At 35.5% G+C, this 14736-nt stretch overlaps 3 protein-coding genes across 3 annotated transcripts; 2 read left to right on the forward strand and 1 right to left on the reverse strand.

Annotated features, from left to right (window-relative positions):
* Positions 1–11254: 11254 nt before the first annotated feature.
* Positions 11255–11629, forward strand: LOC108364942 (uncharacterized). The gene has a single exon (XM_017618826.1). It carries the CDS (start codon positions 11255–11257, stop codon positions 11627–11629), a length of 375 nt encoding a protein of 124 aa, XP_017474315.1.
* Positions 11630–12202: 573 nt separating this feature from the next.
* LOC108364943 (uncharacterized) lies at positions 12203–12559 on the forward strand. The gene has a single exon (XM_017618827.1). The coding sequence runs from the start codon at positions 12203–12205 to the stop codon at positions 12557–12559; it is 357 nt and encodes a 118-aa protein (XP_017474316.1).
* Positions 12560–13595: 1036 nt separating this feature from the next.
* Positions 13596–14138, reverse strand: LOC108364944 (putative nuclease HARBI1). Its single transcript, XM_017618828.1, has one exon. It carries the CDS (start codon positions 14136–14138, stop codon positions 13596–13598), a length of 543 nt encoding a protein of 180 aa, XP_017474317.1.
* Positions 14139–14736: the final 598 nt, after the last annotated feature.

Genomic DNA, 14736 nt, shown 5'->3' on the forward strand with positions numbered 1-14736 from the left:
TTCTATTGTTTCGCTGTAGATAACGATATCGTCCATATACAATTCCATAACGCCTTCGTTAATCAGTTCTTGAAAGATAAACGTGATGAACCTGATAAACGCTGCTGGTGAGTTGCAAAACCCAAATGGCGCACGATTAAATTCGTAGACACCACTTTTCACTACAAATGCCAAATATTTTTTACTGTTCTCTTCAACTGGCACATGGAAAAAGCCGTTCTCTAAGTCCATGACCGTAAAATATTTCGCAGATTGTAATTTTTCTAGTACTTCGTCGATCACTGGTACTGGGAATGTATCTTTAAGCACCATAGTATTCAATTTGCGGAAGTCTATGCATACTCTACATGAACCATCTTTCTTTTTTGCAACAACTACACGGCTTGCATACTCCGACGTTGAGTTACGCACAATTCCTACTTTAAGCCACTCTTGGACTTGAGTTTCTACTTCTACTTGGTGGCTATGTGGCAATCTACTTGGCGACTGATGAAAAGGAATCGCGTTATCTGGTATTATTTTAAGTTGGATTGGGCATTCAGATTCTTTTGGCTTCACTGTATACGATGCTAGCATTTCGTTTATTTGTTTTTTGTTTTGCTCAGTAATTTTACCACAGTCGATTTCGTTTTCGATTATTTGGTACACATTGCCGCTTTGCTCTTCATTTAACACCCGTAAGAATGTATAGCCATTACCATCGCAATTGTACTCAAATTTGTCCATAAAATCATTTCCGATCAAAACAGAATGTTTAATTACACCATTTGAAACAATAACAAATTTCTGTTCTACTTCTAGCCCATCTGCTTTCACCCATGCACTAAAGTAGCCTTTTGTTTTTGTTGGTACATTTCCAAGACCGTATAACGTTGTGCTCGTACTCTCAACGCTAACATTCTTTAGAACATTTTTTAGCACATGTTCTTGCACAATACACACATCAGAACCTGTATCAATAAAACCCAGTAGGTTTTGGTCGTTTACCACAAAGCTTTTTAATCGCTTCTCTTGTTTAATAATGTTAACTTGTTCTGCACTTTTTCCACAGTCTTTAGCAATATGTCCCTGTTTGTTGCATTTAAAGCACTTCACTTCTTCTTTGCATTCTGCTCTCTTATGTTCTTTCGAGCCGCAATTGTAACAATGTTCTATTTTTCTTTTCGATACATTCCCACCTGTGCTCGCATTGGCTTTTTCTTTTCGATTGTCGGTATTTCTATTGTGATTCCACTTTTCGTTGCCATTTCGCTCACTTATTTTCGCCGCTTCAAACATTTCATGCTTTTCTTTGAGTTCTTTGATTGTCTTTGCTTCGTAAAATGAATACTTAATTTCGCTTCTCACTTTCAGCCCATCAACAACATAACGAATAATTGCCTTTTCTTCGACATTGCCCAGTGCAGCGAGTTTTTTCATTTGTAACACATACTCCTGAAATGTCTCTTCCTCTTTTTTCTTTCGCTCGCACAGCTTCTTATGCAATTCAGCACTATTATACTCTTTATGGAATTCGTTTATGAGCTCTGTTTTTAAACTGTCATAATCACTCAATACAACTGACTGCAAAAACAATTGAGCAGTTTTTGTCATTTTGTTTCTCGCTTGCACATACTTTTGTTGTTCGTTGAGTTGATAGACTGTGGCATTTTTTTCAAAATTCTCAAACCAACATTTCACTGGCGTTGTTTCGCCGTCAAACTCACCTATAACTTTAGCGAACGAGTCAAATACGACAGGGTGATTTTGTTGTTCTAATTTTAGTGCGACTAAACGTAAAACCTCCGTTAAATCAGCACCATTTACTTGCATTTTTTGATCGTCTTCGTTTCCCATTTTTGTTGTTTGCGTTTCTTTGTTTAAAACTTCGATTTCAACTTCTGCCGACTGCTTATCTTCTTGTTCACTCACTACGTTTTCTGTCGTTGTTTCTCCTTCTTTTTCGATCGCTGTGTCTGAGGCTTTTTGATTTGAATTTACGTCTGATTTTTGTGGAGTGGTGTATTGAACTTTTTGTAGATTTTGCTCGGGTATACCGCTTTTAAGATTTTCCTCTGACGACAGAGGCGACGACTGGTTTCTCTTATTTAGCAGATTTTCATAACGTTTTCTCCGTTCCTGCTTTTGCTCTTCTGTGTCTTTGTTGCTTAGCATTACTAAATCACACAGTCATACATACATTATGAACCGTTCTTCCTCTCTTTAATTGTATTGTATATCTTGGCACGGTTGAGCCCCCAAATGTAAGAGTTAGTGTTTTAATTGAATAAGTACACCGATATGTTTTATTTAAAATATATGAAAGTTATATACAAATATAATTTGAAATATGAGACGAAGAAATTGATAAGATAAACGGTATTGGATTTGATACAGGAAACGAACAGATGCTGACAACTTTTACGACCTTTCACGACGGACAACTTTTCGTACTGACTGCTGCTACTGTACTGTCGATGACTTTTTGTGCTTAGACAAACAAACCCAAGTGATGGCCCAATAAACGGTATCGTGATAGCAACTATGTTTACATGTATGGCAATTTAGATGTCAACAGAATAATAACTACGATCCAAAAGCATGAGAGAAGTGTGCGCAGGAGGAAATCTTCAATTTGAACAAAAAAGGCTTTAAATGCCGTTGTAAAACGGTCAAAAAATTTCTTATAAAATATTTTGATTTTTACCATGATAAAAACATTACAGGGTAAAATCATTGAGAGACAGTCTGACGTTTGCCGTATAATTTTAAATTTCGAACTCAAGCTCACACACACATTCTCACTTTTAATCTCAAACAACAACAGTTGTGAACAATTTCTTTTCTTATTTTCAATTTTATATGATTTTAAAATGTTTGCAACGTCAGAAAAAAATCATGGCCGACGAATTGAGAGAATGGTTTTACTTTCTAATGTTTTTATCACGATTTTTAGNCGAACTCAAGCTCACACACACATTCTCACTTTTAATCTCAAACAACAACAGTTGTGAACAATTTCTTTTCTTATTTTCAATTTTATATGATTTTAAAATGTTTGCAACGTCAGAAAAAAATCATGGCCGACGAATTGAGAGAATGGTTTTACTTTCTAATGTTTTTATCACGATTTTTAGTGGGTGTAATTGAAACTCAGTCAAATGAGTATTAAGGAAAAGAAAACTTTGAGAATAATAAACAGATAAAGGATGGGTGCACAAAATGTTAAGTTAAATGTTATACCAAAATTTTTAAAAAGTAAACAAATCTATTTTTTAATGTTACTGTATAGAGCTCTTTAAATCTATTTTATTTGTTATGAATATGGCCATAAGCATATAACGTTATTATAAATAAATCTTATAGCAAGATGCTATATATTTATTTATACACTTTTTGGCTGGCGAAATATGTAGTTTTTTCAGCTTAATAAAAAAACGTATTTAACCACATTAAAATTTTTTAATATTGAATGGCACAACACAACAACTCTTTTTGTTGCACGAAACCCTTGAACACGTGCCTGCCATCTATTTCTTCTATTTCGACATTTCGTTATTTTGCATTTCTTTCATTTTGACGTCATTCGCATTGTCAGATTTTTGAAATTCGTTTTGGTTCGACATTCTGCTATTTCATAATTCTTTCATTCTCATGTTATCCATCTTCCATTTCTTACCTTCCATTGCCGTTCGCATCGTCGAACGTGCCTGTAAAACACTGCCGCCATCATGCTTTTCAGTTTGGCAGGCACGTCCACTGTTTGGCAGGCACGTCCGCTGTTAGAAAGAGAATAGACAAAAAGGGGCATAGAATTCCATACTTGTAAGTATTTATCCGATGTTAAAAATTTTCACCACACTACACCCTGAATGCGGTAAAAGAGTTGCTCGCAAACCTCAAGTCGTTTATGGGGACCAAAATAACAGCCACAGGAACAAAAAACCTACTGGTACTGTGACGAAAAGTATTGGATCAGCAGCCGGATTCCAACTTTCGCCACAACTAAACCTCTATCGCCAAAAAATGCTAAATGAATTTTAGCATTTTTTAGCGATTTTCGCGATTCTATCTTAAAAAGGCATCTCTAAAAATCTCCATTTTTGATTAATTTTTGGGCAGATTTTTGCGATGAACAAAATGAACCGGATAAAGTGAGTGAACTGTAGCTAAAATTGCGATTCCAGCGTATTTTGCATCGCTAGAAATCTCAATTTTTCGCTTAAATTAATTAAAGATTGGCGATTAGAAATAATTGCTGCTAAAAAATTTATCAACAAATCACAGCTAATTTTCATCTTGGTGTTGGTTTAAACTACTCAACTCAACTCAACTCAACTATATAGAAAAAACTTGGTAATTAAATATAGAACTGGAAAACTGCAACAGAAAAGTGACAAAAGAACCAAAATGTATGCTTTTACAATGTTTTGAAAAGCTTTATTGAAAAAATAAAAATGTAAATTGTCCCTTAAATCGATTGATTATGGCTATATTGAAATTCTTAAATAAAAAAAAAAAATATTTCTGCGTGTTGTCTGGCAGATATGCCTTGAGCAGAGGGATTCTTATCATACTGTGGCTGATTTCCAAAACGTACCAATACAATGTTCGGATACTGTTCTACTGCGAAACATTGCAACCATATACACTGCATATTTTGAATATTTAATAAAACAATGATCACCATTTTAGAATTTTCCATTTTTAAAACACATACGTTGTCCAAAACCAAACGAAGCATCAATTTTGTTTCTGATGCGATGATTACTCTAGCGATGCGTTTCGATAACCTTTCGGATGCGTTTCGGAAAAGTATACATTGTCAACCAATTGTAGTTCGGCGTTATGGAACATTACACTTTGTACGTATTCAATGCAATTGACGTTTTGGAAGTCAGCCTGTTTCATAAAAAACTTAACTTTCACTTTACTCTCCTCAAATATTATTAGCTATAATGATAATGCTGCTTTGTGACACATTTACCTAAAAATCTTGCCCACTGACCGCTGGTAACTTCCTGAAAGGGATACGGACTTTCTTGCGTTTTGGCGAAGACTGTTCCTTAACCTTCTTTGCGAATATTACTTATTTATTTCAATGTTACAAAATGTTAAACTTTGTGTCTTTATAAAATACTTAACTCTCCTCCAATATTATCTATACATATAATAAAATTGTAACAGTCTATAATAAAAATGATAATGCTGCTATGTGACACATTTACTTAAAAGTCTTGCCCACTGACCGCTGGTAACTTCCTGAAAGGGATACGGACTTTCTTGCTTTTTCTGCGAAGGCCGTTCCTTAATCTTCTTTGCGAATATTACTTATTTATTACAATTTTACAAAATGTTAAACTTTGCCGCATAAACTCAAAGTTAATTTTTAATTTGGAAATAACTAAGTCACACAAATAAATATTAATTAGTGGTATTATTTGCAAGTGCAAGACGTTGCTATTAGGTTTATTTTCTTTTTCAATGCTCATCTCATTGTCTTTTTATAAATAAGACGGGGGCCTTTGCAGCTTTATTTTCTTTTTTTTTAGTCATGTGATTGCCATTTTATAATCAGGAAATATTGAAAAAGAAAACAGTAAGATAGGTATTTTTAAATTATTTTTATTTCAAGAAGTTAAAGTATAAACGTATATTGATTTCCATTATTTATCACCATTGAAATGGAAACAAATTTTGCCAGCTGCTATTCCTACACAGCGACACTTGCGGCCGGATAAGGTACTAACCCTGCAAAACTCGAATGACCGAAACTACCATGATTCAATAATGAAAGGATTTTCCTAAAATTTGACACTCCCACCCGCAGGGATGGTTTTTGGAAGCAAGAGAAAAAGAAGAAGAATTCAATTACACTTCCTAAAATGGTAGCTAAATTCCACAAAAAGGTGGGGATAATAGTGCACAGTGGTATTTTAAAGCAAAAACTAATTTGATTTAGTTATTTCTGGCCCTATTATGTATGGCGACTGGGGTCTAGTTGCTGGTCTAGTAGCCATGGCTACCAGTATCGTAATTTGTATTATGTATAGCTATTAGTCTCAGTATACAGAAAAGCGCAGAAAACATCCGAATTTACTTTTTTAACATGAACTTTTCCAAGCAATTGGCAGCTTTGCTCCAATTTGTTGAACAATTTATGTGAACAAATAACAAAATCGTCGATAGCGGGAAACAGAAAAAGACTCAGTAGCCGACAGTCAGTAGCCAGTAGCCATACGTAATGCGAATCCTAGTATATGGTTGCCCATCGACTATCAGTCGCCATACACAATAGGGCCATTAATTTAAACCAGATTATTTACATCGAATATAACCCCTGATTGTTATTAAAAATAAATACTTATATGTACATATGTATATACCAAAGTTGATTACGTCAGACGGCGCATAACTCGAGAATGGATGGTCCACTTTGAGCTATATTTTTCTGTATTTGTTTGCCTTGTAAATTCTTTGCAGTACCATTTACAGTTGATGGATATGAAGATGCTATTTGTTTGTGAAAAAAAGCGTCAAATAAAAACATTTGGAGCTTACGTTTCTCTCGCGGTTTTGGCTCGATTGCTTCGAACATGGTAATTCGAATTCTTTGATGATGCACTTTTAGTGTTCTGGGGAGATTATGCCGCCATCAGAATATTAAACATTGTCTTACACAGTCGAAATTGGCGATTCGTGCTGGTCGAACTCAGGAAGAATAAAAAGGACACGCAGCTACTGAACGACTGAGGCAGGGAACGTGATCTACATCGTCAAATGAGTAGTGCCGTAAGTGCGCAAATACAACACGCCATTGACTAACCCTGGCATTCAGTAGCGGTCTCTAGTCACTAATAGTGACTTTTGGTGGTGAACTTGGATTTTGAGACTATTTGGTATTCAGTACGCTTTCTCACGTCTCTAGTCTCTAGTCTCAAAAATAAGTCACTAATTTGTCAGCTCGCTAAGAGCAGGTCACAAAAATAAAAATATGGAGAAACAGATAATTTCTTTCCATTTTATTAAAAAAAAAACGCAAAAATCAAGCGAGGAAATTTGTTCAATAACAATTTCTTTAGGAAATAAACCAAAATTCTTTAATATCATACAGATCCATTGAAAAAAAAATTGTTTTTAAAACANGCAGGGAACGTGATCTACATCGTCAAATGAGTAGTGCCGTAAGTGCGCAAATACAACACGCCATTGACTAACCCTGGCATTCAGTAGCGGTCTCTAGTCACTAATAGTGACTTTTGGTGGTGAACTTGGATTTTGAGACTATTTGGTATTCAGTACGCTTTCTCACGTCTCTAGTCTCTAGTCTCAAAAATAAGTCACTAATTTGTCAGCTCGCTAAGAGCAGGTCACAAAAATAAAAATATGGAGAAACAGATAATTTCTTTCCATTTTATTAAAAAAAAAACGCAAAAATCAAGCGAGGAAATTTGTTCAATAACAATTTCTTTAGGAAATAAACCAAAATTCTTTAATATCATACAGATCCATTGAAAAAAAAATTGTTTTTAAAACATTTAAATCTAAAGATTATTCAAAAAAAATTAAACTAATAAAAAATACTAAATAAAAAAACAAAAAATTCTCTACGCTCGAGGAGGACTCGAAACCGGACCCTCTCGACCGGCAGCCTAATGCTTTGACCATTCGGCCATTGCGTCTCTTTCGGCGGCGCGGGCAAAAGGCATCGTAAAAGCTATCAGTTGACTGTCTGTGTTTTTTTTTACCACACATTTTTGGTGAACTTACGATTCATGAAATTACGAAACTTATTTTATGTGCAGAACTGTACAATACATCCGAAGTCACCAAGTTTTTCAGGCAAGCAGAGCTCCATTCACCTAAAATTTTTACGAAAGTTTTGTTGAATTTTTTAAATATTGAACAAAGTTTGAAGTTTGAATTTACACAAATTCTATTAAAGAAAGATCTATATTTTGTAAAGAAATAACCAAAATTAAATTACAACAAAAATAATATGTAAAAACCTGTCCAAATATGGTGTGACTATAATTTTTTTGACCACTGTATGTAAACAAGTAACAAGAAAATATATCAAAAATTCAACACTTGAAGGAAATCTTTCGTCTCACACATATACAGAGTAAAGTGCCCCGTTGTATCCCGTAGCTTTTTGAACGAGAACATACATACTTACGTAGAATTCTACTCATATGTATGGTTGCAGGATACACCAGAAAATTGATGGTAATTGAAAAGCTGACGAACTGACAGGGAAAGGTACGACCACCCAAAGCCTTCCAGGAAAGGACACGGTAGTTATACTTAGCAAAAGCCACTTTCAAGCAGTTTGTTAAAGATCACACCATTCTAGTAACCAAGGAACGCTGGAACAACTTTCACCTTGCGAAACTTTCAGGATTACCAGGTATTTCTATAAAAGGAAACGCTTACGGGCCACTTCCTATGGTGGAATCAGAACCTGAATTGACCTATCGAAAAAGTTACCAAATATACTTAGTAAATTTTTTATGTAAAATACTTCCAGATAGTTGCTTCTCCATATTTAAATACAATGTAGTAAAAATATATTAAGGAACCATTATAAAATTAGGACAATTTTGGGATTTTTAACTTTTTGATATTTTCTTCCCCAACTTTGACTATCTCTGGTGAAAAAAAATGTACTGTAANGAGAAACAGATAATTTCTTTCCATTTTATTAAAAAAAAAACGCAAAAATCAAGCGAGGAAATTTGTTCAATAACAATTTCTTTAGGAAATAAACCAAAATTCTTTAATATCATACAGATCCATTGAAAAAAAAATTGTTTTTAAAACATTTAAATCTAAAGATTATTCAAAAAAAATTAAACTAATAAAAAATACTAAATAAAAAAACAAAAAATTCTCTACGCTCGAGGAGGACTCGAAACCGGACCCTCTCGACCGGCAGCCTAATGCTTTGACCATTCGGCCATTGCGTCTCTTTCGGCGGCGCGGGCAAAAGGCATCGTAAAAGCTATCAGTTGACTGTCTGTGTTTTTTTTTACCACACATTTTTGGTGAACTTACGATTCATGAAATTACGAAACTTATTTTATGTGCAGAACTGTACAATACATCCGAAGTCACCAAGTTTTTCAGGCAAGCAGAGCTCCATTCACCTAAAATTTTTACGAAAGTTTTGTTGAATTTTTTAAATATTGAACAAAGTTTGAAGTTTGAATTTACACAAATTCTATTAAAGAAAGATCTATATTTTGTAAAGAAATAACCAAAATTAAATTACAACAAAAATAATATGTAAAAACCTGTCCAAATATGGTGTGACTATAATTTTTTTGACCACTGTATGTAAACAAGTAACAAGAAAATATATCAAAAATTCAACACTTGAAGGAAATCTTTCGTCTCACACATATACAGAGTAAAGTGCCCCGTTGTATCCCGTAGCTTTTTGAACGAGAACATACATACTTACGTAGAATTCTACTCATATGTATGGTTGCAGGATACACCAGAAAATTGATGGTAATTGAAAAGCTGACGAACTGACAGGGAAAGGTACGACCACCCAAAGCCTTCCAGGAAAGGACACGGTAGTTATACTTAGCAAAAGCCACTTTCAAGCAGTTTGTTAAAGATCACACCATTCTAGTAACCAAGGAACGCTGGAACAACTTTCACCTTGCGAAACTTTCAGGATTACCAGGTATTTCTATAAAAGGAAACGCTTACGGGCCACTTCCTATGGTGGAATCAGAACCTGAATTGACCTATCGAAAAAGTTACCAAATATACTTAGTAAATTTTTTATGTAAAATACTTCCAGATAGTTGCTTCTCCATATTTAAATACAATGTAGTAAAAATATATTAAGGAACCATTATAAAATTAGGACAATTTTGGGATTTTTAACTTTTTGATATTTTCTTCCCCAACTTTGACTATCTCTGGTGAAAAAAAATGTACTGTAACTTTACATTACACAAAAAAATTGCTCATTTAATAAATATTTCAGAAAGGTGCCACTCTTACTATTTCGAATAGAAAAAAAGTTAAAGCCGCTTTTGTGGGTAAATGACTGAGACACGCTAGAATGTATTTAAAAGATTTAAATTTAAGTTGGTCTTGTTACCGACCAATGACATGCTAAATAGTACAAAGGTACATTATTACTTGCTCCTGACATTACCGGAAATAATGAAAGTGGATTTTGTGAAAGTGGACCCTTCGAACATTGTGGTATTAATACTATGACAGAGAACACGCAGTATACGTCGCATGAATATGCGGATATTCACCTAATTTACGGTGAAGCTTGCTGTAATGCCAGAGCTGCTCAAAGACTATGCAGAGCGTTACCCAGATCGTCGGCATCCGGGTCGTGAAGTATTCGCCCGGACCCATAGAGAAATATATGAAGGTAAGTGATTTTTACACCTTTCTTGTTTGAAGCCATTCTTCTTTTAACTATCATTTTTAACTTTTTTAAGGTCGCATACCTGGAAGGCATGGCGGCGAGACAGGACGTCCTGCAACGGTAGATGTTAATGTTGTGTTAGAGGAAGTGGAACTAGGTCCATTGACTTCAGGGAGAATGATGGAAAGACGGACTGGAATACCAAAAACTACAGTTCACAAAGCTTTAAAATACCATCCCTACCACATTCAACGTGTTCAGGCTCTACAAGATAGATTACCTGTCGAGGGTTAGATTTTGCAGTGAAATGTTGCGAATGCATGATTCAGACCCCAACTTTTTTAATAAAATAATTTGGAGCGATGAATCACCATGCAAACGTGATGGTTATTTTAATTTACATAACCTTCACAGTTGGCAGATAGACAATCCTCACGAAATGAGATAAGATCGTTCGCAGTACCAGTACAAAATAAATTTGTGGTGCGGTATTTTTAATTGTCAGATATTGGGACCTATGGAACTACTTCCAACTCTTTTAGAAGATGTACCCTTAAACCTGCGGCGAAGACTATGGCAGCAAAATGACGGATGCCGTGCTCACTACGGGCGCGAAGCAAGAGCTCATTTAGACGAAACTTATGGGTCGATTATCGATATCAACTGAACTTCAGTTGAGTTGGCAGTTGCCAAAACGATATTATAGATGGCATCTGGCAACTCTCAACTGTCAACTGAAGTTGTCACAAAGTGTGTATACCAGCAACTGCATTTTTGTGGTTGCTGTGGAGGTTAGAATAGCGTTTTTACAAGCGAGTAAAATATTTTAATTTTTAGCAGTTGGCAATGTATTTGCTTTTGCATAATATGGTGAAAATAACTACAAGACAACAATTTGAGATTTTGGTGCAACAAATGGAGCAAAATCCTTCGATTGCTCGTGGTGTACGCGCTTTTGGCGAGACAAAAGCAAATACTGAGCATGTTTGGAAGGAAATCTCATCTAAATTAAATAGTTACGGACCGCCAACTCGTACATCCGAAAAATGCCAGAGGGTATGGATACATTTTAAAGCCAAGCTGAGAAAGAAAATGGCACATAATAGGAGAAATATCACCGGCGGCGGACCATCTGCAGAAATAAGTTTGTCCGCGCTGGAGCAGGCCGCAGCGGACTTTCTGCAAATGGGCACTTCGGTCGATCCGCCAGGTCGCACGTTCTNATTACCTGTCGAGGGTTAGATTTTGCAGTGAAATGTTGCGAATGCATGATTCAGACCCCAACTTTTTTAATAAAATAATTTGGAGCGATGAATCACCATGCAAACGTGATGGTTATTTTAATTTACATAACCTTCACAGTTGGCAGATAGACAATCCTCACGAAATGAGATAAGATCGTTCGCAGTACCAGTACAAAATAAATTTGTGGTGCGGTATTTTTAATTGTCAGATATTGGGACCTATGGAACTACTTCCAACTCTTTTAGAAGATGTACCCTTAAACCTGCGGCGAAGACTATGGCAGCAAAATGACGGATGCCGTGCTCACTACGGGCGCGAAGCAAGAGCTCATTTAGACGAAACTTATGGGTCGATTATCGATATCAACTGAACTTCAGTTGAGTTGGCAGTTGCCAAAACGATATTATAGATGGCATCTGGCAACTCTCAACTGTCAACTGAAGTTGTCACAAAGTGTGTATACCAGCAACTGCATTTTTGTGGTTGCTGTGGAGGTTAGAATAGCGTTTTTACAAGCGAGTAAAATATTTTAATTTTTAGCAGTTGGCAATGTATTTGCTTTTGCATAATATGGTGAAAATAACTACAAGACAACAATTTGAGATTTTGGTGCAACAAATGGAGCAAAATCCTTCGATTGCTCGTGGTGTACGCGCTTTTGGCGAGACAAAAGCAAATACTGAGCATGTTTGGAAGGAAATCTCATCTAAATTAAATAGTTACGGACCGCCAACTCGTACATCCGAAAAATGCCAGAGGGTATGGATACATTTTAAAGCCAAGCTGAGAAAGAAAATGGCACATAATAGGAGAAATATCACCGGCGGCGGACCATCTGCAGAAATAAGTTTGTCCGCGCTGGAGCAGGCCGCAGCGGACTTTCTGCAAATGGGCACTTCGGTCGATCCGCCAGGTCGCACGTTCTGAGCAATTTTACCCCAACAGCCTCAGGACACTGAAAATATTGGGTACATTGAGGAAATTGAAACAATTTTTTAAGTAGAGACAGAGCAACCACAGCAAGAAACGGTGACGCCTCCTGTAGCAGTACAACCACCTAGGAGAAAGAGGGCGCACGATATCCGATTAGACCTCCTCCAGCAACAAATAGGAACTTAGGGTGAGGTTGTTAATAAGTTGGAAAAAATTGAAAGAAAGCTGTCCAGAAGAAATGATCTCTTAAAAGATATACGGGATTTGAAGAGGGAAAAATTAAATATATGTAAAGAAGCGCATGAGATGAAAAAAAGAACATCATATGCTTGCTGAAGAGCAGCAATTAAACAAAAAAAACTGGAGCTCTTACAAAAACAGATCTCCAATTTAAGTTGAGGCTTTTTATTTATACCTATATTTTTTACTATTAAGATCAATTGAATTAACTGTGTTATGTTTTTTTAGTTTTAAGAAAAGTGAATTATGTATTTTTTGTTGTGATATAGTATTTTTAATTAAAACCAAAGTGAATTAGGTACATATGTTTTGCATACTTTATCAACGGCAGAGTGGGAGATCGACCTATCTCGGCCGCCGGTTCGAAATCGTATTCAGAAAAGTTTTCAATAAAGCCCAATCTCAGATTTTGATTGAAAGACACCCTACTTCAGAATTCGGTTGAAAAACGTCCTATCTCATATGCAAATATATTGAGATAGGGCGTTTTTTAATCGAATTCTGAAATAGGGCGTTCTGCAATCAAATTCTGAAATAGAGCGTTATTGGAAAGTTTTCTGAGATACGGCGTTTTCGAACTGGCTACCGAGATAGGACGACCTTTCATTCAGCCGTCGATATGTGATATATTAGTTTTAAGGAAAGCTGAAAGAAAAGTTGAAATAAAATAAGTTGATTTCCTACCTGAAAACTAATAAACATGAACAACGCTAAAAATAAATAAATGTGTTGTTTACTTTTAATAAAAGTGAATTTAAAATGAAATACTTTATTCAACTAAAAGATTGTTTTATTCATTTAAACATTGCATTACATTATATCTTATATCAGAGGCTACGGTGTTATCATTCTCAGTTACATTTGGACTTGCAACTTCCTGCGAGATTGTCAGATCTTCCTCCCAGTCTGCTTTATAGTGTAAACCAATATTATACAACGCGCAACATGCATTTATTATAGACCCAGCTTTGTCAGGTTTATAGTGCAGGCCCCTTTCAGCAGAAAGACATCTAAATATAGACTTAAGGACGCCATTTGTCCGCTCTATCACATTTCGGGCTTTAGAATGGATTGTATTGTATTTTGCTTCAGGTGATTGAGGTTCCGCTGAACGAAAAGGGGTCAAAAGATGTGGTTCTAATGGAAATCCAGAATCACATAGGTATTTTAGAGTGAAATGAAAAGGTTTCATAATTATTAACGAAATATAACCTAGAAGCCAAGTGTTCGGACCAAAATCATCAGCAACCATTTGTTTCAAATCACTATTGTTCCAAATAAAAGCAGCGTGAGTAGATCCTGGATGCCTAGCATCAACATACCGTATCCGCATTTGGGTAATCGCACATCTACAAAAAAAAACAAAAACGAAATGTCATACAAAATAACCATTCAAGATAACATAACTCACCAGTAAAACATTCAAACTAAAATATCCTCTTCTGTTCATATATAAATGGCGAACATTATCATTCGGTCCCAATATATGCACATGTGTCTAATCTATACATCCAACAACACCTGGAAATTTCGTTTTCGAGTAAAAGAAGTTCTTGTTTTTGGATTTCTCTTCCTCGGTCATTTTTGCAGTAATCCATTGATTGCAAATTTTTTCCTCAATAAGTTGAAGCATCTCTTTTAAAACAACCGACATCGTAAGTTGCGCCAGTCCCAAATTGAAGTCATTGCCGTGAGACTTCAGAAAACTTCCATCTGCAAAAAATCGGAGAGCTGCGCAAACTTTTATTAGCGGAGGTACTGCAGTTGAACGATGATTCCGCCTAAAGTCATCCCTCAATGTATTTACCAAATATAATACAGCTTCTTTTGGAAGTCGGAAATATGCTTTAATTCTGAAAACAAAAAGAATCACAATAAAGTCTTCCAAGCGTTAACTTTTGGAAAATGTTTAGTTATTGGTACAATGAATT

Source organism: Rhagoletis zephyria, unplaced genomic scaffold, assembly GCF_001687245.7.
Source record: "Rhagoletis zephyria isolate East Lansing unplaced genomic scaffold, Rhagoletis_zephyria_1.1 Rzeph_scaffold_01719, whole genome shotgun sequence".
Lineage (NCBI taxonomy): Eukaryota > Metazoa > Arthropoda > Insecta > Diptera > Tephritidae > Rhagoletis > Rhagoletis zephyria.